Here is a 24,362-nt window from a genome sequence, read left to right on the forward strand (position 1 = left end):
TGTATGATTACAAAAAATAAACACATAATTACATACATCTAAAGAAATTTGTGTATAGAAATCTGGTGTGAGTAAGCACTACTTCACATTATGGCCCAATAAAGAAGAAATGACATAAACCAATTTGATACCCAGTGGAATAAGATCCTTTTATATCCCAGGGATGAGGTCAATGCTTTGAGAGACATGTATTGTATCATAATGAATAATGTGCAGTGGGGACCAACGTCCTTTTCTCCGGTAATAGAAAGGGATAACCACCAGATGGCATCAGACTCTATATCACTCTATACATCCTCCTCCCTTATATATATGTTCCTTCTCTCCATTGATCGTTAGGGAAAGAGGGAGGGAAGACGTTTCCTGCTGAGGGGGGAAGAAGGATAGAGGAAGAACATATAGATCAGGAGCGAAAGAAAGAGGACAGACGGTGAAGAGGAGTGAGGGGGAGAGATTAGAAAGGAGGGGGGACAGACCTGAGACGAAGAAGAGAGAGGAAAGGGTGGAGAGACGGTTCTTGGTGAGGGGTGAGGAAAGGAGTTGGAGAAGGGAGGAGGGAGGCAGAGGTACAAGGAGAGAGAGGATACATTGCTTGCTAAGGGGTGGATGAGAGAGAAGGTGGGAAAGGGTGACAGGGAAGGAAAAGAGGAGGATTTGTTACAGTCAGAGAGTGTGCCGGTCCCTATGGAGGAATAGTAAGATCATTTAGGGGTAACAGTGACAGTAAGGAGGGGTAAACAAAAGGGTTATCTCAGTAGGGATACATAGAGCCAACAGGAGGATGCATTTTGCCTTTGGGATTATACATGGGGCAGGGCTGCTGCTTTTCATCACCCAGGCTTCTCTGGTAAGTAATATCATATAAATCTCAATTGATCAAATCATAACCACGCTGCAGGGTCCACTCCCACCCGTGCTTTTTTTAAAAAACCCTTTAAGTGCTGGGCCACGGCCTGCCTACCTCCTGTGTTCTCTATTACATTGAGTATCTGCAAGGCATTAAATGGGAGGCTTGCATTACCTACCAGGATACCTGCCAGTCATTTGTCGACATTTTTGTCGCAATCTTTAGTAATATACATCTATATTATTACATATAATGCTGCCAGAGCCATACGTGGCTGCTCCCGCACATAATCGAGATATTAACTGTGTTTTCCCTGTTGCTCTGCCAGATTGTTTAATATAAATTGTTACTGTTTTGCATGAAATGTCTATAAACGGAGTTCTGCACATAAATACCTGCATATGCACAATGGCAACATTTGTTACATACAGCCTTAGCAAGACACAAGCTTTGAGTGGTAAATCATTATTAATTCTGTTTGTGGTAAAGGAATCATAACCATAGTAAAGGATTTCAGAGTATTAGTTTAAAGTGCATGGTGGGAATATGAATTATTTATCAAATGAAAATGTTCAATACAGGTGGCATTTCTATGTAAATACAATATTACAATGAATATAGTAATGTGTGAATAATGCGTGTGTGTATATATATATATATATATATTTGATATCATGATATTTATATATATAAATGAGATATTAACTGTATAAAATATATATATATATATATCCATATATATATACACATATATTAATTCATGTCATGCAATTTAAGATTTGAACTGATTTTTCTATTTATATCTCAACTTCAACAATATGAAAAAGTCAAGAAAATGGCCAAATATTTGAAATCTCTTCAGTTTCTATGGCTGTTTTAAATGCATGCTGGTAATTCAACACTAAATGCTGGACTAGATTTATACATTGTGTATAGGTTCTGCTGTGTCTGATAATTGAGGCCTGTGTCTCTTACATCCCATTTGCTCTCATGAAATTATAGTTGATTTTGGTATTGATAGGATGGATTAAGTTGTTTTTTTTAAATAAAATTAGAAAAAGAGTTTGCATCTGGATGCCAGTGTTCTACTTTAGAACATTGCACAACCAATCAGAGATGTGCATCTATAATCATCCACTCTGCTGTCAAATATGTAGGGGTATAGGCAGTATGTATATATTGCCTACATTTTCTAAATGGGAAAGGAAATACAAGTTTTTAATAAGAAGCATTGGAAACATATCACTGCATACTGTGTTGATTCTAATATGCTAAACTAAATGCAGCATTAGAAACATCATCTATTGTTGAATGTCCAAACCCTTTTCAAACTATATTTAACAATTGTGTTTTTGAACAAAGAATTTCAGGGAACGCTTAATTGTCATGTGACACCGGGAACTGGTTGGTGCTGTAGAAACCAAAAAAATCCTTCCTAAAAGTTTCTATGTTGTTTTTATGTAATTAAACCTTAAGAGAAGATAATAAGATGGCAGATCTACGCCAGACAGCACAATTAATGTACTGTTTAAGCAGAAAAAATATATTTTGAATCCAGTGTTTCTAAACAAGGTTTTTTTAGTGATCCCCATTTATTTGTTGGTATAACTAGCTATTATGTTAAACTGGGCCAATGGTCCACAAATGTTTGAGTAACCATGCTTCAGAAGAAGTATGAAACATCATCTATGAATTTTACTGTCTGAACTGCTCCCTCATGAATAGATAAAAAAGGCACAAAATAAGTTTTTCTGGTTTGCTCTATGAACAGACTGCGCACATTGCATTCTCTGAAAGCGCACGGAAAGAGGTGCAAACAGTCCATATGGTAACCATATTTGCAATAGATATTTGTATGCATACAGAAAAAGCCTAAAATCTTGCAACTAAAAATAACTTTTCACATGTAAAGCTGCAAGTACATGCCAGATGCACTTGAAATTTTTCAAAGACAGTGATCATTTCTTGTTGGAATTTGATCTTCCTAATTGACTACATGATTTGACCTTGAAGATTTTTAAACTCCAAGTGTACCGCCTACAATTATGTATATATTTTCAATGGTTCACAAAAACAACTTTTGCAGGCCCTTTGCATTCTCTTGGATTCTGATTTGAATGTGTCTGTGAACGATATATATATATATATATATATATATATATATATATATATATTATAGATGCCCTGAATTGTTCTTGATCTCAGACCCATTCTTATGCTGGTGATATAGTCTCCACAGGGTCAGTGTAGGAATGATATAATGTATAATAAATAATTGCTGAAGTACCGTAATATATATTACACTTTTTTTTCTAAATAGTTTTTGGAAATGTTATAAGAGAATATACACTGTATCTCCTAATTATGGACACATGCCCACAAACTAAGTGTATGTTATCCAGCAAATAGAAACATCAGTGTTTCTTTTTGGTTTGTTTGATTTTTTAATATTTTGGTGCCAGACATTGGTTCTTGGGTTAAACTCTTAAAAGTTTTACTTGAGTCAATGAAACAATGTTACTGGTGTTTTTTTTATTTTTGCATCTAAGCATGTATGCTTACATTTCCTTTGTATAAGCCAGGTCCTTAATGTGAATATGGCTATGAAATTACAATTCGCTTTTGAGAAAGCAAATAAGTTGTGGGAAGAAGAAACAAAAAGACAAGTGGTTATGTGGGAGGATCACAGAAATAATTATAAAGCTGATAGTACATAAAGGACTAGTTTGTTGGGCCATTGTAATTTTCTATTTGATATTAAATTAAAGAGACTGAATGAATCATTATTTGTCCCCCATGCCTACATGCAAGAGCTTGTCAAATCTACGTGGTCACTGGAAATACCCATGTGTCATATTGTATATTGTTTATATCCATCAACTTTACCTTCCTATACCACCGAAATACTAACTTTTTGGAGAGTTTTTCACTGAATGTTTGCTTTTAAGGTTTTCTTGTATCCTGATATATAAATATTACATGACCTCAGGAAGGATTAGTTCAGTCACATCTGGGGCCAATACCCAACTAGGTTTTTAAAAAATAATTTCATTAAATTTAGAGAAAAGAATGTGCCAAAATATTTTACTCTTAAAAATATTGTTCATGTTATAAAAGAAGATGATTAGAATTTTCTATAAGTTAGATTGTAAGCATACACTTTAATATGCGAATTCCCAAATTCTTATACTATTGACATTTGTCATAATTAAGGATTGTAAAATAGCTAGTGGGTTTAGTTTGTGATTGACAGTCAGATGAGTACCAAGTTACCATTGAGGTACTATTTACCTTTAAGCCTCAAAGATGCGCAGGGAACTATATCCTGAAAATGTGAACATCTAATCAACCAAATGTAATAGCTTAAGGATATAACATCTTTTAGTTAAGATTATGTATCTTCCCAAAGATGGCTATTCTCATGGGTATATATGATAATTGCATATAAAATATATATAGATATAGTAGAATGTTCTACAAGGATTTTAAATGAAAGACTTCTCCAGTAGTGCTACAGAATATTCTACCGTAATATGCAGGGCTGGACTGGGACTGAAAAGCTGGAAACATTTGGAGACCAGCCCCATATAGTTTATCTCGCGGTTGATCTCTTATACCCACATGCAGCCCTTATACATACTCGAGACACACTATTTGCCATACAAATAACTATAAAACATTCTTTTTATCACATTATTTGTATTAAAATGTCAGAAAGCAAAAGACATAATGGATTTAAAACATTTGCTACTGCAAACATTTTTAGATGAAATAGTTCCATTTTATTCAGTGGAACAAAACCGTGATCATATTATTCTTCACAATATTCTTGTAAGAAACTTTTATTTCTTTATTAATTCATGTAAAAAAAATTTCATATTTAAGAAAAGCTATGATTGAGAAAAATATTTTTGCCAACCTGCCCCCCCCCTGTTATGAACATCTGCCCCCAGGCTTGCCACTGTGCCCCATAGTGACATAGTGGCATATAGGGGGTTAAAAGGCATATAATGGGACAGAGTGGCATATAGGGGGTATAAGGCATTTCTGGAGGCAGAGTGACATATAGGGGATTAAAAGGCATTTCTAGTGGCATAAAGGGGGTTAAAAGCCATATCATGGGGCACTCTGCCTCCAGAAAAGCCTTATGCCCCCATATAACACACCCCCCCCGACTTACCACTGCTTCTGACTCCCTGGTGTCTGGTGAGGGCAGCGGGTGGAGGCCGGCATTCATGAAGGGGCCAGCATGCACGCATCCCGCCGCCCAATGGCCGTATCTCAGCTCTTCGCCCCACCCCTTTTAAGACGTGAGACGAAGTGCTGGGGCATGGCCATTGGGCGGCACGTGCATGCCAGCCTCTTAAACTTCATTAGGCACCGGCGGCCAAAGAAGGCGGCCCGCCTGCCGTTTTCAATCCCGCTTGCAGCTGCTTAGCGGCTGTTTTGAGTGTTGGTCTGCCGGCCGCACCGACCCACGAAATTTGCCAGTATCTCAGTGGGCCAGTCCGGCCCTGGTAATATGATATCACAAACTCAATGAATGTTGAATGTTTTGTGATGTGGTTGGGGCATTCCTTTTCAATTTAATGTAGCAGGCAAGGTAGATAAAACATAACCCGTGATTTTTTCCTATTGGGCGTAGATAGAAAAGTGGCCTGTAACCTGGTTACCCTTGTTTTAAAAAGAGGCCACATAGAAAGAAAATATATTTTTATTTTGAGTAATATAGTTTAACTATAATATAGTTTATAATATAGTTAAACACTTATGAATGCAATTTAGTTGCACTAAGTGTATCTGTAAACAAGAAGACAGCCTTTTTGGTGTGGAAATGACCGTAATGGAACATAGGAATCAAATTGCGTCCGTATAGTAATTCCCCAGTCCCAAGTGGAAAAGGTGCACCAAGCTAACAAAAATCCCTTTTATTCTTCTGCGCTTCTCATAAACAGCGTTGTTTCACGTGGAACCCATTTAATGTATGGCTTGTAAACCATGAAAACTGGAGACCCTGTTGTCTTCATATTCATGCATGCCAGCAGATCACAGCTGTACAAATGGCAGGTAGCCATATCTACAAAAAAATAGCTGCCATTGCCCTCTAAAACAATTAAATATTGAAGCAGTGTTATTGCAAGTGGGAACTCTCCTAATTTGGATTTTACTAATGGCTCTGTCTAAAATACTGGATGGCATGGGATTTATAAGAAGAAAGATATATATATATATATATATATATATATATATATATATATATATATAGTTATTATCTATTTCACGTGGCTACCAAATACTGGACATTATAATAACACTTGTTATTGTGCCTGCTGACTGTATGGAGCAGGACTCTGGGGGATAATACTGCAACCTAAATTCTGGGAAGTTCTCAGGTATGGTCATATACCAAGTAAATGAGTTAAAAAATAGCTTTTGTTTTGTTCCGCCACTGTTCTACTTCTTCCTTCACCCACTGATTGCACTGCAACAAAATGTATTTCTGCTTTCCATTACTCAGCATGAAATCAGCTATAGCAATCAGACAGAGCCATCAGTTTCCACATGTTTAAATTTATCACTAGTTCTTATTGTTCTGCATTGGCCCAGTTATAAATAAACAATGATGTTAATAATAACGTCTGTAGCTTAGCTTTTGTAGTTTGCCTGTATATATATATATATATATATATATATATATATATATATATATATATATATATTGGACCTGCTCTCCTTGGATCCCCTCCCTTCTCAGATCTGCTGTTTGATACTGATGGGAGGAGCGTCTTCTTAAGGAGATTTAGAGGATTTACATCTCACTCTGAGGATTCAGATGTGTGTAAATGTGAGAGTGAATGACAGGGATAGTCTGTTAGCTTTGGCCTTTCAGTAGTGTAACATGTCAGTGCCTACCCTGTATATACATATAAAGGTTTACATTGTGCCTGTATGTGCACATATATAGACTTAAGTGTAAAAAAAATGTGGAGCTCTGTGTGTCTGGAGCTCTCCCTTAGGGGCCTCCCTCTGCTGCATACTAATATTTGAAATGGTCACAGACACTTCAGTCTTATGGGGTTTGGCTAGTCGCGAGGCTTTAAAATACAAATAAGAAACAGCTCCTGCAAAAGAAAGACATTTGAAAGAAGGTGATTTAGGTCCCAAAGAGGTCAAGTCCTAGGGTGAACACAGTGGCCATGTTTTCCTGGAAACATGATTTTCACATGTTGCTCACCAGCACATGTAAAATGCTGCCCTGCAGTATTGGATTTTGCATTACCAATTACTCAGTTACGCATGCCACGTAATGCCTGTGCCCTGTAAAGATGGACTCTTGGATTATATGCCTTAACTCTAATTAAAGAGAATTTGCGGTAGAATTACAGTTTCAACTCACTGACATCGCTATGCATCATGAAGAGTAAGCCCCAGTTACCCTTATCTGTAGGAATATTTTAGTTGTCCCTGTATAATGCATACTTAACTGAAGGCTGTGTCTTGAAAGTGTAAGCATGCAAGGTCAGCTTAGTCCATCTGGCAGGAGATCTGTCCAGACCTTCCATAATGTATTGTAACGTCTGCGATTTGAAACTGCAGTTTCCCTGCAAACTCCCTCTTTAGTAAATGGGCCCTGGAGACTGAAAGATAGAGTAGGCACAGGGGTATGAGGAGAAGGCATACCTCCCTTACAGGGTCAGCACAATACCCTGGGCCTCAACCAACCCCTGCTGCCTCAGCCTACTGGAGAGTGCGTTTTAGAGTAATCTCTTACCGTTGGAAAATCGATATAGGAACAGGGATCTGTATTCCTCTGGAAATAAAGCTATAAAGATTAATATCTTCCTAAATTTCCATCCAGCCATCAGTGATTGCACACAGGCCAGAATTTTTAAATATACCAGCTTTAGCACAGGTAGCAATGAAGATGGTTGAAATGTGGAAAATCAAATGCATGTATGTATGTATATATATATATAAAATCCTGGTCTATGTGCAGCCCTGTAGAGTGACAATCAGAATAACCACTAGTTGTCTCTCATCCCATTTCTCCACCTATTTTGTATTAACTCCCTCATTATTGTTACTTTAGTCACCTTTTCCCTGTTCTCTTGCTCTGCCTCATTTTTTTCTGCCCTGTCTCTTTGGCAGACTTCTTATTTGTTCTTTGCTGCACTCTCCCAGTGCCTGCAAAGCGTGAATGTGTGAGCTCATATGAGCTTCAGTGTGTGTGTGTGTGTGTGTGAGGCTGGGTGAGCTCCCCACTCTCCTTCGCTTTAACCCGTCTCGGCCTCCCATCTGGAAGTGATACAGGGCGTCTGAATAGTTGCGAGGGGAGGAGGGGGACTAGGCAGTTTAGTTTCTGATATAGATCTCTTATTCTACTTGCCCATCATCTCTTTTCTCACTACAGTACATTCATATTTTTTGCTCTTTACACACTATACCCATTCTCCCTGCCCCCCCCATAGTTATTGTACAGTATACATACACATCTGCTTGTGGATTAGAAGATGGTTCCACAAATCCATGTAGTAATAGTGGTTGGGTGATTTTCGTGAATATAGATAACGTAATATTATCCTGAAAATGCAGGGATTACAATAAAATTTTGTTTAATATGATTCACAAAGTTTGTATTTTATGGTGACTACTACAATATTATTGAATATCACCTGATGTCACTTTCTGAAGGGGACAATCTAATGTGATCTGTCCTCTTGTACATGTCTCTGATAATGCCCCCCCCATGACCTGTAGCAAAAAACTAAAAATGTATTCTACAAATAACCAGATTTTATGCATTAAATAATTCACCATTCAGTTTTTTTAATAGAAAATCAGGGGTTTGGTAGGCATATACTTAGGTGCATGATTAAACAATTATGCCAAAGAGGTGCTAATGATCATCAATTTAATATGTAGGTTGAACCTTTGTATAAAACAGCTGTGTAGAAGGAATAAAAATAGGCGAGGAACAGTTGCTGAAGACAGTTTAATGCAGAAAATATACAACATGGAAAGACTGAGTACAAGGCACAAGACTGCATCAGCATGGTGTCTGGCAGGCAGCAATTTCAAGGCAGATAAGGTTTCCAGATGTTCTGTCCAACTCTTTTGAAGTAGCACAAAGAAACTGGCAATGTTGTGCGCCGTAGATGCAGTGGAAACCTAGTGTAGCAGATGAAAGGCACATCCCTCTAGATTGTAAGCTCGTTTGAGCAGGGCCCTCCTGTCCTGTTGTCTCTGTAAGTCAAATTGTTATGTTACAAACTACTTGTACACCCATTGTACAGCGCTACAGAATTTGATGACGCTATATAAAACAATTAATAATTATAATGATAATCATGCTTACTTCCCTTTGCAAAAGGACAATGTCCAGCACTGCCTTTAGCATAGTATTGGCAGAAAACAGTGTGACCCTGCTATACTCATCTACTGATTGGAGAGGTCTGGTCAGAAGTGGTCTTCACGGAAGACTTGGGAAAATACTGTACCTCCCACATGGAAAAAAGGCCAAGCGACTCTACTATCCACTAAAACACATTGGCAGCAGGTGCTCTGGATTGATGCAATTTTAAATATTTGGCTGTAGCAGAAGGCAGTTTGTTCATAGAGGGGCTGGACAGTGGTACAAACATTAGTGTTTGCAGGCAACAGTGAAGCATGGTGGAGGTTCCATGCAGGTTTTGGGCTGCATTTCTGCAAATGGAGTTGGGGATTTGGTTAGAATTATTGATCTCCTTAATGCTGAGAAGTACAGACAGACACTTAGTCAGCATGCAATCCCATTAAGGAGACATGCAGCATGACTACAGCACCAAATCTACACCCAAAGACATTTAAAACTGTCTTTACCACAGAGCTCTGATCTCAACATCATATAGTCTGTCTGGGATTTCATGAAGAGAGAAAAGAAACTGAGGCTGCCTAAATCCACAGAACTGTGGTTAGTTCATCAAGATCTTTGGAATAACCTACTTACCAAGTTCCTTAAAAAAACTGTGGAAGTGTACCTAAAAGAATTGATGCTGTTTTCAAGGCAAATATTGATTTGATTTAGGTTTTTCTTGTGTTCACTCACTTTGCACTTTGTTAAATGATAAATATAAACCATGTCTATTTTGAAAAGCATTTTTGGATCTTCTATCTTAAATTAAAATCAGATGATATCCCACAGAAGGCTAGGTAATAGGTAAATCCCCACTGAAGTAATCATATTTGTGCCAGGTTGCTTTCTCTCCAACACGCGTTTCACCGGTTGCCCGGTTTTAATGTAAGACTGTTAAGGTCTGGAGTTTGGAGCAAGGAACACAGTAACCTTGTGGGTTTCCAGTTCATGTGAATCAAATGCAGAGTGAGTTCTGAGTGTTATCATTTTTATAGGCATATTGTACTATATGTTATATTTATATTTATATATATATATTTCTTTTGTATTTTCATGTTTTACTTGGAGCAGATTTATGACTTTAAATAAAAAGGTGCATTTATTTATTATATGCACTTTAGGTGTATTGTGCGACACAACCAATTTGCTTTTTGTTATATAAGTAGCTTGACGTGTTTTTAAGGCTTGCTGGATTTAAGGATAAAGCAATTTTAAATATAATTTATTAGAGGAAGTGCTTGAAACATTAGCTCAATAGATAAACTCAATGAAATAGATAATCTAAGTATTGAGCGATGCAGGACGATATAATAATTGAAGATGAATGAGGATTTGATTATCAGGCTCCACACAATAGTGGCAAGATTGTAAACATGAATAGCATGAATGCTATTCACTCTAAAAATGACAGTAGTGTATCTACAGGAATTTCTTTGTATATAGCTGTAGTATCAAATAACGCTGCAACCTCAGATGATCTGAGTTAGAAACACTCAGGAAGTGTGGGTTAATTATGTCACCAAAACCCAATGCTCCATGTGTCAGTATTAATATAGACTTCGTGGAGCAGCAGGAGAAAGATCACCCAGTTTCCTCGACACTAGGAGGTTATGGCCTGAATATTTGGCTATGTTTATATGGCTGCAGTAACTACTTCAGACAGTCCATAGTGTGAAATGGACTATATACAGATCATCAGTTTATCATCTGGGATGGATGGTTCATAAATGGGAACTGTACAATATTGTCACTTATCCATCATTATGAAATGTCATTGGAAACCTAATTTTACATAAAAAAACTAGACCCTGAGGTACACTGCTTTCCTAATTTCCATTTCATCTTGCACCTCCTTTGTATTTTATCCCTGACTCTTCTCCTAGACCTTTTCTGGTCTAATTCTTTTGTTCTTTGAAGCCCGTTACAGCACAGCTGTATTTGGTATAGCTGTCTCAGTCAGGTTTAGGTGGGAAATGCTTGCACCTAATCCAACTGTAATGGACTGATGTTATTATTACTGTATTTATTGTTTTATATAGCGGCATCATATTCCGTAGCACTGTACAATGGGTGTTCCTCTTACTCTGTAAAATCTCTTGTACAAGCCAATAATTTTTCCATTTATAAACACTGGAGGAGAGGTTTCTTGTTATACATATTTTCAAAATAATATGACTTACATTATTTGAAACATAAAGTATTAATTACCAAAAGTGGGCACTTTTGTGGATTCAGTCTCAGGATCACGCTGTCTAGAGCAGACTTCTGTATATTCCTTATCTAATGATATCTGAGCATTCCAAACAGGCTTTACCCATAGGTATGTTAAAGGTGGCAATTTCTTTAATTCACAATGTTATTAGAATAATTTGGTTTCCATTGTTTGACAGTCACTACAAAAGAATATTTGTGATGGCCTTTTAAAAAGTTTGAAGAGTGTCTGTGTTCACTCAGAGTTCACATGTATGTAAAGTAGGACTGCATAGTATACACAGATTTGTACAAAACTCAGGCTTTAATGATGAAGCCGCAGCATCTCTATCTCAGAGGCTTGATTATGTAGGATTCCTTATTGGAAATCTGATAGTATACAGACTGGCTTACACAGTAACACACCAGGATGTAGCAGATCTAGGGTCATATTCGGTTACCAGTGAAAAACTTTATAATGCATTTTATCCTACACTTCCCCCATATACCCCAGGGATAAAAATCTGAAATGTTTCCACAGGTAATAGGATCCATTCCTTAATGTGCACTGTGATTTGACAAATGGAGCAGCCGAATATGTTTTTTTTACACCTACTGCAGAGTGACAAGAACAAGCTGCCATGTCGCGTAAATGTGGAAATGTTGTGCCAGCAGAATTGCTTCATTAGAGATTAACAAGCTCCCATTCTATAGAGAACCTCTACAGAGGTTACTATTTGCTGTAATTACAATTTAATGTTAATGTAATTCAAGCGTTACTGAAAACATCAGGTATATTCTCCTGCAGACACTATTAAAAGGTGCAGATTCATATGCATGCCTCACATGCTGGATGCTTACCTATTTAAAATAAAAGTATTTAGGCATACTGGGGATGTTATTATTACCTGGACTGATAATGATAATGTATTGTACCTGAATATTTTAATGTGGAAATAAAAATCTGATTTAAATAGGTCTGAGAATATAAACTGCATGTTGAGTTTATTATAAATAAACATAGGGAAAACGAGAGGTTTATATTCAAACTAATATAGTATTATTAATTTATATAATGTAGTACAACAAAATGACCTTATATGTATTATTATTTTTATTAATAGTACATGACGTGACGAGGGGATATGATAGAAACATTTAAATACTTAAAGAAAGTCAATGTGATAAAGGAAGAGAGTTCATTTAAAAGAAGAAATACTACCACAAAAAGAGGACATAGTCTTAAGTCTTCAGGGGCAAATGTAGATATAAGATAAGGCCAGGGACTAAGGGAAGTATTCTGAGGTTGGGCAGACTAGATGATTCTTATCTGCCATCATTTTCTATGTTTCTATAATATGCATGCAGAATTTGGGTTTGTAATATTTTTCATCTACTAGTGTTTAATATCCTATAATCACAATAACTTAAATCACAAATTTGTAAACTGTGTGTCAACTGGGAAAAAATAGAAATCTGAAAAAATAAATTAATAACTTATACATAAAGTAAATAAGTTTAAATAAATAACATTTACTGAACAGAGATGGTACAGCATAACTCCCATCACTATATACTGAGCTGGATATTGATGCTGGTATAGCATAACTCCTATCACTATACTCTGAGCCAGACATTGATGGGAGTGCAGCATAACCCTCCTTAAACCTTGCCTGTGCCACCACTGCCCGTAAAACAGCCTGCCTGTGCCACCACTGCCCCTAAACAGTCTGCCAATGCCATTTCTGCCTATAAACACTCACTTACTCATTCATTCACTCACCCATTGACTCTCCCGCACCCCCTTACCTCTCTTGCAAATTTCACTGCTCCGAGGGCAGGCCACCCGTAACTGGGGCAGCGCAGACGGCTGCCTAAAGCGGGCCCACAGCTTACTGCGTGAGGAAACTTAAAAGTTTCCTCACACACTGTGTAAGCTCCACAGCGCTAAGCTGCTGGCCGGCTTTAGGCAGCCATCAGGCCTGCTACTGTTGAAAAGCTGACGGAAGTTTGCACAGTGTTTAACATTTTGTGTCATCTGATACAGAGGTTATGGATAATAAATCTAAAACACAATTAGCTAGGGACTAAAATTTATTATCCTCTTGAAGAACAAGAGTTTAAGCAGCATTGTCTTTCAAACAATGAGTAGCCAGGTAAGTGTAGCACTGCCCCAAAATGTCACTAAACCTTAGGATTTCTTTAATTAACACACAATTAAATAATTAACAATGTACACAGCTGAAGGACAGTGACATCATGTGGGAGATTAGTACCCTCAACAAGGAGAGTGCTGAATTCAATTTTCAGTGTTTCTCTAAACATATGAATGGACTGTGCAGTGGTTATCAAGACTGCTGCATTATTCTCCCCATCGACCACCTTATCATCATCAAATAGATGAATTACAGAATTTCCAACAGTTTCCTAGTGGCTATGTGGAGCCCTCATACAATAAAAACAGAGTATTTCTCCATGTAACATCTGTGGAATAGCTCTGCTGAGTACTGTGTTATGTATCACACACCACCCTTCATATCTTCTAATACCTTGTCTCCTACCATCCCCCATTATCATACTCTTTTTTTCCCCTTGTTGCTCAAACTGTCTCCCCGATTACTCTGAGTGTCATTTTACCACCATTTTAGTGTCAAAGGGGTATGCAATGCATTCCTAAGCTTGTAATTGACTAGCTACCCCTCAGGGAAACCACCTGTTAATGGCTGTACTGGGTTTCTGAATCCAGACTAATTATATTTTGGGATCAGTTTGCCTTTATGTTAACATTGTCATAAAGCAAAAAAACACTCTTTAATAACTTTTGAACTTTGTAAATGACCCCCTAAGAGCATTCAACATATTAATGCCAATTGTGGTTAGTGGTTCTAAAACCATTCCATGTGTTATCGTTAACCTCTCAGACATAAATATTTCCTTAATTGAGTCACTGCATTGAAGCCATGATTCTTTCCTTTCCTGATAAGAAAAACACTAATTGGTAGGCTCAGAGATTCTCAAATTTGGACTAGTATGTGAAGCATTCAGCTCCAACCCTGAGAATCTGGACATTCACACTAAAATACGAATGAAACGTAGGGTCAAACATGAAAAATTTACAGAAATGTTCGTAATTATATCTTTGTTTCCTAAGTTCATGTTTCGCATTCTAGAATATCTGTGTTCTTCTGTCACACTGATGCAGTAATGTGCAGGGTGAAACGGGAAGTGACCTAGAGACCAAGAACTCCAAATTGTCCTGAAGTCACTTGGCCTTTATTGGTCACAACAGTCATTACCGGTTTTGCCAAAGGGAACTGTCAGATTGCCTTTTGCACTCAGTTTGAAGTTTGCATTCACATCTGTGGACCCAAGTGTATCATTGTGCAGAGATAGGGATGGTTTGAGAAAGAGGACACCAACACTAGTTGTAAAAAAAGGGGAGGCAAAGTAATCAGAAAATGGGGGATTGTTAGGAGGCTAACAAGAAGAGGGAGCCAGTGGCTCCTTCCAGTGCCCCATGCAGCTCTACCAAGAAAGATCCACATTAAAATACCTTAAAAATTTAGTTTACTACTTCCTCTCAGTATCACTTTCCCTATCTACAAGAGGGACAGGCTGGGTGACACATAGTGTCCTTCTGTAGCACACATTCAATAGCACACAGTTTTCCCATGACTTTTCTCCCCCTCATTTTCTCAACCATCTTCAAACACCCAGTTTCAATGCTCCTTTTGTCCTAAGCCATTGTTTCAAAGAGTGACAAAGTCACTTCAGACTACAAAGCTTGACTGTGTCCTGATTTTTCTCCATGAGTTTGAAAAACAGCTTGAATACCCCAAATTTAACGTCTTCATCTCCATGGCATATCGGTGACAAACGGCATGTGTATTTATTTGCAAGATTCATCCCTTTGGGATTGAAGCAACCCCCTAGGAGCTATTTTTGTTGACAGGGTTAATGGGCCAGTAACACTGGATAGCAAAATAAATTTTTGTGGTTACAGAGGAGCTGCATGTGGGAGAGCTTTGTTTTTACATCTCTCTGAGTCTCCTTACCCCCTTCCCTTCTGCCTGCTGTGCCACTTCCTGACTCAGTGCTGTGTCCTGGACACTTTCAAAAGCATCCCTTGTACTGTGGTTAATTCACAGAGCATTTTTTCAAAATGTCTTGACATGTGGGGGTATGGTTTGCTCCAAGCTGCCAGCAATTACATAAAAAAGGGTCTGGAACTAAAATACAAGTTGAGAGATGCAAAAATACAAAGATACAAAATAAATTGTGCTTTTTAAAATCACAGTGTAGAGGTTCATAGGTAATTTCTGTTTGGCACTGTTTAGGGTTTGGATGCAAATTTTAGACATCATGGATATTTTGTGCTTCCCCACAGTGGGAGGGCTAGGAGCCATATTTCACACATCCTGTCACCAACATTAGGAGCAATTTACTAAAGAGGACGTTAGGAGGCTAGTTAAACATTTCAGCTCCTTGATACCACTACCCGTTATGAAGGACTAACCACAGTGAGCTTTTGCTGCAGAAAGGGTTAAAGTTAACACACAGCTAAATCAGTCTACATAACCTATGCATTGTGCAGGAGAAGCTGATGGAGGTTGCTCTCGATAATGCGTAGTGATGCCAGGGGGTTAAAATTTCCAACTTTTATGTAAACTACAATTTTAATACAAATATCACAGTGGAAGAACCTTGTTCCCTTGGCACTTTGTAACCAGATTTCAGCTGGGTGTGATTTTCCATTGATAGAGTTTATTTTACTTAGCTATTCTACATTGATCAACATCATCTGTAGCTTCTTTTGTCTGGGTCACTGACATACATAATGATCATTATAACACTGATATTACCATCCCTGGCCTTTGCTGTCACATAGCATTCATTCATGGGTAGCAGGTGGAAAATTTAACAGGCGTGTCATCCACTGTCAGTGGTTGTGCTTAATGATGGATGGTAGAGGGTAGCTAGCTGTATGTCTGTGTGTACACATTAAATACATTTTCTTAATCATTTTCCATATGCAAAAAATAAACTGTTGTTACTACTATAACCTTTATGTTAAGAGCGAGATGATGTACACACAGAATTGGCACTTTCTGAATGCAGTGCTATTTATTTAGGATACTAATGTTTTCTCGGGTACAGCTCAAATTATTCCATGAGACAGTATCTGTGTACAGTTACAGATATAAGACCTTGGATTGTAAACCAAGTGCTGTGTGAATGGAAGCAGAGGTAAATGCCAGTGTATTGTGTTACTTTTGCATTTGACATAGTCCAGTGTGCAGCACTGGTGTTCTAGATTAGTTTGAAATGATGCATGTGTCCTAGAACTGATTTGACTGTGTAGGTAAATCACAAAATTCAAAGAGAATCTTATGTTTATGGATCCGGTTTTTTTGTGGGCTTATTTTTGTATTCTGTAATTAATAAAGAGTACTGTCTGTTAGGTGAGTAGCTTTTGACTGGTGAAATGCGGCGACTGGTGTCATCTTTAGGAGAGTGTAAGATGAATTAGAAATTTGCTGGACCATGTGTCTTCAGGAAGAAAAGCTTCAGTGCTTTTTCCGAAATTGGCTGAATGAGCTGTTTGACAACAAAACACATAAACATGCAATTTCACAGCATATAAGAACTATTGGGCCAATCTAATCATTCCTTGGTTTTGTCTTAGATATGCTCTCCCTTTTTTGTCCTTCATATTGAGAACAGTTAGTTATCCCTGCAAACCATTCACCATTTTAATAGCCCTTGTCTGAACTCTCACTAGAACGTCAATATGTTTGTGGAGATGGGGTCCCTGTACACAATAGTGACCCTGATGTGAGATCTGTAAAGTGGCATAACAACCTCCTTCTTTCTGCCACTATTTCTTCTAGCGTCTCAACATCCTGCATGCTTTTCCCAATGCTTTGTTGCATTGCTTACTTACCTTTAAGTTATCAGAAATAATTACTCCTCTCTTCTGTTGTCATCACAGTATCCTCAATGCTTTGTTTTTGCCTTTGGATTATTACATCCCAAGTGCATTATTTTATGTTTCTCAACACTAACACACCTGGGACCGGGGTTTTTTCATAACCTAAGGACCAGATTTTGTCATTTTTATCATATGTTTGTTAACGTATGATTCCCCTTTTCCATATTTGATGAACATGCACAAATTGTAGATCCTTTTGTTCAGAAGAAGTAGGGTCTTCTTTTAGAAATAAATAAATCATAATAATTATTAGTTAAACAGTAATAGTTAAAAACCTTATACTTAAAGAAAAAAAAGCCACGGCTGAACAATGACCCAATTTATGTTCAGCTACATGATTAGTCATATCTCACATACATATGTTTTTCAAGTTCAAAAGGGCTACAGGTTTCCTTTAGATTTTACCCTATATTACATTTTTTAATACTATTGGCTTTGGGGATAGTGATTTTTCATATTTTTTTTACTTGTAGTGGTGGGGCTAAGGGGCACCTTCAATTTTTTTGTACCCCCTTTTATTTCATTTTTTTCTAATGCAGTATGGCTTGAAATCTTTTTGGGGACCTCTCATACATTTTTGATGCCAGTTATGTAAATTTTGACATCACTGAGCTCCCAATAAATTTTATTTTTTTCCCCTTAATCTTTTTCTACCTTTTTTTGGAAGCATCGATGGCAGCAGGACTTCCTATCTGGATCCTGCAAGGGGCTCTCTGGGTAGCCAGAGCCAGAAAGTTCCCAGGTATGATGATTATATTATATAAAGCAATACATGATAATAGATAAACTCCCCTGCAGATCCATTCTTTTGCAAATAAACCTTATAGTTTCAATATGACCTGATCTGTCTGTATAAATCACTATTGTAAAGCTTATTCAGTGTTTAGTCTACACATTTGACAGCATCACTTCCCTTTTCTTTTGCTTTTTTTACTCCATTTTACTAGCATAAAAGTTATATCTTTAGTTTATCTAATTATCATAGCTAAGTCACTGGAATGCTGCTGTCCAAAAAAAAGATTGAATGACAACGCTAAAGCTGTGCAATGCTATATATGGCCAGGTTATTTGATGGGTAAAAAATAATGGCCCAGCCTCATCGTCTCAAAGTGTAAACATAGTCTCCAGTATGTGTCTGCTAGATATATAGCTCATTGCTAAATGAATGACTGTACTCAATGCATCTCATCTGGGTAAATCTTATTTCCTGGCTTCAAATTTATGCGTTGTTTTCATTTCTGTTTTTTCCATTGTGGTCTACAACAAAATTGATATTTTTTTTACCAGTAGTAAAGAACTGCTGAATTAAGCCAAGATAACCCTGTATCTAATACGAATATATGCAAAGCTAGATCAGTTATTCATAAGGAAATTACAATCCAGAAGGGAGATTAAAGTTTCGTAAAGATGATTAAGAAAAAAATGAGCAAAACAATGTAAGGGCTCCCAGAAAACGTCCCTGCACATTAGCTGTGCTATCCCAAAAACAGAGCATATAAGAACCTAAAGTGACATGTTTCTCCCTCAGTCCAGTGGACCAATACCCTTAGGGGAAACAGGACCAAAGTACAATAGCTTTTTTCTCAATCCCATTGTTAAAAGACACTAAAAGCAGGATTTAGTAATTATAACATTCTACTCCAATAAGTAGATTCATAAAACCTGGACAGAGGCCTTGTGGAATGGGTTGGAACCCATTGGCAAAGTATATACTCTAACCAGAAATTGCATTGAAAAAAATATCTTTAAAAAAATTGAGGCATTAAACTGTGAGGGGCATGATTGACTATTGATGAAGCATGGTTAAATATGGATTCAAAAAGTTGCAGGAGGCAGAGTGGATGAAAAAGTGTGGTGTATGGAGTATGTTACTACCAATCACGTCTCAATGTTCGCTCTAGAAAGTATCCATAGGTACAGATTCTCAGAAAGTGGGCTGGACATGTGCCATGAATGTTACCTCATAAGTCCCCGACTGTACAACAGTTGCCTCTATCTCTATACCTGGCAAATCTATGTTTTTCATAGATTTGCCAGGTACAGGAATAATGGCAGACTACTGGGCATCCTGGAAGATCTTTGATAAGCGGTTGGGGAAAGTGGCAAAGCGATTAGGAAAACTGGCATTACATTAAATGTATTTATATAGCACCAGCAGAATCTGTAGCACTGCTCCAATTTAAGATCACACACAATAACAAACTGGTACAAAAAGAGAAAAAAGGCTCTGATTTTGCGAGCTTACAGTCTAGTCAGTTGAATTGTAGTAACGGTTGAGGGGGAAATGAAGCAGTATGAGAAGACTGCTTGGATGGGGATGAGTTGGTCCAGATGATCTGTAGAGGTTGTTGATCGTTCAGATGGTTTGATTAGGGTGATGGCTGAGAGTGTTAGGAGGAAAGATTGTACGCTTCTCGAAAAAGGTGAGCTTTCAAAGAGGTAGATAGTCTGATGGAAAAGGGAAGGGAATTCCAAAGAAGGGGTACAGCATGGGTGAAATCCTGAATACAGGACTGAGAAGAGGTAAAAGTCATGAGAGGGTCAAAGAGAGCAGTTAGAGGTGTATTTGGAAAGGAGGGTAGCGATATAGGGGTTGTAGGGCTGTTAAGGGATCTGTAGGCCAGGGACAGAAGTTTGAGCTGCAGAAGATGAGCACCTTTGGCGGGTGGACAGCGTGACAGGTGGCCCACAGTTACAGGTGCAACCATATCGAGGACTGAGGGTAGTGGATGGTTATATTGAGCTGTAGCTGCATCAGGACAGGAGGAGATGGAGATACTTGAGAGAAGTGGCTGAAGAGTGTTTCTGTAAGCTGTCGAGTGTTGAGGTCACATAGGTTTCAGTAGGTTTGTGGTTTTTTTTTGGGTAGAGGAGGTTTGGGAGGCATGTCAAGGTTAAATGTTAACAGGCTGTAGTCAGACAGGTTTGGAGAAATGAGATGTCAAACAAAGGTGGGAGAACACTAGGTGGATTTGATTAGCGTTGCAGTGAGTAGGGGAGGTAGTCCATTGAGAGTCTCCTGGAGAGAAGCAGAACGAAAGTAGTTTGGAAGCAGCAGGTGAGGACAGGTCACCAACAGGTATATTACTGTAGGGATGGTGGAGAAAAGAAAGTGGATGCCATGCAGCAAACTGATCAAAGAATAGGGAAGGCCAGTAGAGCAAATGGAGAGAAGAGACAGGCATAGCGTACTTCGAAAGGCGAGAAGGAGAGAGGGAACAGACATTGAAAGGTACTGCTGGATGGCTGAATGACAACATCCCCTCCATGTCTGTTTGTCTCCAGGTCTTGCTGTGTGACTGAAGTATAGACCACAGTAAGAGAGAGCAGCAGGAAAGGTAGTGTCGGAGGATGTTAACCATGTTTTAATGGGTGTAAGGAGAATGAGGTGGTTAGAGATGAAATTGTCATGGACAGCACTTTACTACACAAAGCGTGAATTCCAGAGGGCACAAGAGAAAGGGGTGCAAGGGTTACAATAGACTGGAGTTTAGGATTGGAGGGATTGAGGTAGTTTGTGTTAGCACAGAAAGTGTAGGGCAGAAGAAGGTTGAGATGGTGGGTCCAGGGTTAGATTCAATGTTGCCTAAGCACAGGAGTAGGATACAGACAGATAACAAATGGAATTGTAATTTGTGAGAATGGGATGCCTTCACCGGAGATTGGCTAGTGATGGGAAGGGTATGAATAAAGCAGAGAATGGCATGTGAGCTAAGGTAGGGTGATAACAGTGGGAGGGAGTGATGTGGACTGTGGAAGGGTTGTCAAGTGGAAGGAAATATGTTTAAGGAGTACGGTAAAACAAAAAGAGTAAAAGCATGTAGGGTTTCATAGTAAGGATTAGGGTGATTGGGAGATTAGGCGGTTTATTTGCTGATTGGAGATATTGTTGCAGTTCCTTACAGTTTCTCTCCAGTTTAGCTCTGTCAAATAAAGAGTTCATTTGGGATGCGGCCACTGCAGCTACATTTCCAAGCAAGTTTGTTTCCATGTGAGGATTACGATTTTATAAGGATACTTCACGGGTGGTCAGTTAAATTGATTCCATATATGATACACCTTGTACAGCTCTGCAGTATAGTTTGGCACTATATTTGAAGAATTAGCTTATGTGTCTTGTCATTGAAATGTAATGTATGAAAAAAACATGTTTCTCTTTTCTTATTTCTATCTATTTCCACTCTTCACGCTTCTCTCCTCTCTGTCTCCCTTTGTTCTTTTTTCCCCTGCTCTCACTGTCACTCCTCCATCTCTCCTCCTAACTTTACTGCTTATATTTTAGCTGAATCAGTCATCCTTAAAGGAACAGTTTACTGAAGAAGGTATATTGAAAAAAAAACACTTACCCGAGGTAGAAGCTGCAGCCAGACAGTGGCAGAAAAAGACTCCAACTTAAATCAATAGGAGTGCTTTGCATGCATGCACACAGGGTTCCCAGTCCCTTTATGTATTTGCAAAAGGGACACTATTGAAATTTAAAGGGTACCTCACATAATTCACAAAACTTTGAAAAGTGAAAAATAAATGGATGGTTAAAAGTAATGCACTCATGTAATGGAAGTGTAATTTAGCTTTTCTAAAGCCTTAAACAGATGAAATGAAGACAGAAACAAACGATGGAGCATCATAATACTTTAAAAGCACACACCAATGCAGACTGCTCTTGTAGAAAGAAATGCTATGAAATGATCAGTGGGCATTATCGGGGTTTATGCCTTAAAACATCCTCATATCACAAACCTGCTTGGTACAGCAATATACACCGATCAGCTATAACTCGGTGAATTGAACAACATTGATATCTTGTTGTCATGGCAGTTGTCAGTGATTAGGATATATTAAAGGTGCTGCCTTTGATTTGTAAAAAACACTTCCCTTGTATATGTTTTGTTTTATACAAGTTTTAGTGTCGCAAATCAACCAAATTGGAAGTGGTGTTCCGTTTTTACTGGAAGTGTTGACATCTGCAACCTCCGCAAAACTGAAGCAAAGCCACTGTGTGTCACCCTAAGTCCGGGGTGTCCAACCTGCAGCCCTCCAGCTGCTGCAGGACTACATGTCCCATACTCCTCAGCCAGCCCCTTAGCTGAAAGAGCATTGTGGGAGATATAGTCCTGCAGCAGCTGGAGGGCCTCAGGTTAGACACCCCTGCCCTAAGTGATATAGGGCAGTCATAGGTGACTATGAACAGTGAGAGGATCTATATTTTCACCAGATCATTCATTGTTGGAGGATTTTTTTTCTCCTGAAGAAGCCTATTCTTATGGGTGGAATGCGTAGACAGGATATTGAATTGGTTTGTATTGGGGTTCTGGATTTCTCTTGCCTGTTGTAGCCACACGTTTTTCAGTGTGGCTCTTGTAAGTGTATACTTTAGCTTGGGCATACCTGTGGTTCTTAGGTAATACAGCATTGATGGCATTTTTGGGTTTTTATTGAAGCATTTATTAAAGAAGGCGAAAGAACTCTATCCAGGGCAGAGTTTCAACTTTTCTCATATTGGGTGTGCAATTACTTCCTATTTAAATTTATCATCCATTTACTTTACATACTACACTATTGTGTATTATTTATTGTTTTTTAAGTTATCATGGTGTTCCTGTACCATACCCTTTTGGTTTTGTTTTCTTTGAATATATTAGGCAGCAATTTAACACTTCATCCTCAAAGTTCATGTGTTAGAAGCAGGAAAAATGAGCAAATGTTAGCATCTGAGCAACTTTGACAAGGGCCAAATTGTTATGATTGGACCTATCAAAAGTGGTCCAAGGAAGGAAAAGGGGTGAACTGGAGACATGGTTATAGACGGCCAAGGCTCATTGATGAATCTGAGGGGCAAATGCTGGCCCGTGTGGTCAAATCCAACAGATGAGCTACTGTAGCTCAACTTGCTGAAAAATGTTATGCTGGTTCTCATAGAAAGGTGTCAGAACAGTTTGTTGCATATGGAGCTGCATAGCCGCAGACCAGTCAGGATGCCCATGCTGACTCCTGTCCACTGGGGAAAGTGCCTACAATGGGCACGTGAGCCTAAGAACTGAACCACGGAGCAGTGGAAGAAGGTGGCCTGGTCTGATGTATCACATTTTCTTTTACTTCACATGGATGGTCATGTGCGTGTGTGTCGCTTACCTGGTGAACACATGGCACAAGAATGCATCCATGGAAGCTCTACCTCACAACTTACAGGACTTAAGGGACCTGCTGCTAATGTCTTGTTGACAGTTACCACAGCACCACAATGAACTCTTTATAAATGGACAGATGGCATTACACTGGACTATCTGTATATTATCTATGGCTTTAATGCTTTCCTCCAATTTTGCCTTATACAACTGGCCAGGCAAATCTGCTCTCCAGCATCAATCGTACAATGTATGTCACTGCTGCAACTTAAATCCACTTCTTAATTCCTTTATTTCATGCTTTATTCCTCTGTTTCTACCCAATTAGTCAATCAACTTAAATGTTCAAGCCCTTTATTACATCCTTTTACTTGGTTCTTCTCATGTACCAGTCTATAGCCAACTGACTTTAATGTGTTAATGTTTGTTTCCATCTAGTCTAGCTTGTTTGTAATTGTTGAAAGGCTAGGTGTGAAACATCCCCTACATGTATGTAAGAAACTACTCTGGTCATATGTGACACAGTCCAATAAATTCCCTGGCCTTAGCTTGGTACAATAATGTAGTTACATTTTCCAAATAGAACACTTAAATAAGCTCACTAAGCTTATAGCGTCTCCATCCCTCATAACAACTTCACTGCAATCGACATCCCACCATCCCTTCTCTCAACGCCCCACCTTACCACACATATATACAGTATTTATAGTTCCTTAAAGCCTTCTTTACAACTAGTCAAACTCAAGTGAAGGTAGCACATCTCCACAAATCTCACTCTCACCCTATATCATGTTCCTCCTCCTCCAGGTAACATCA

The 24,362-nt window shown here is 38.4% G+C and overlaps 1 protein-coding gene across 1 annotated transcript in view; it reads left to right on the top strand.

Moving 5' to 3' along the window:
- The first annotated feature begins 344 nt into the window (after positions 1 to 344).
- The window catches only part of SDC3 (syndecan 3), a 48,215-nt gene continuing 24,197 nt past the window's right edge, over positions 345 to 24,362 (top strand). The window contains exon 1 of the mRNA XM_053454611.1: positions 345 to 847. Coding sequence (XP_053310586.1) covers positions 782 to 847 — 66 coding nt within the window. The 5' untranslated portion in view covers positions 345 to 781. The remainder of the gene's footprint in view (positions 848 to 24,362) is intronic.

Source organism: Spea bombifrons, chromosome 2 (assembly GCF_027358695.1).
Source record: "Spea bombifrons isolate aSpeBom1 chromosome 2, aSpeBom1.2.pri, whole genome shotgun sequence".
NCBI lineage: Eukaryota > Metazoa > Chordata > Amphibia > Anura > Pelobatidae > Spea > Spea bombifrons.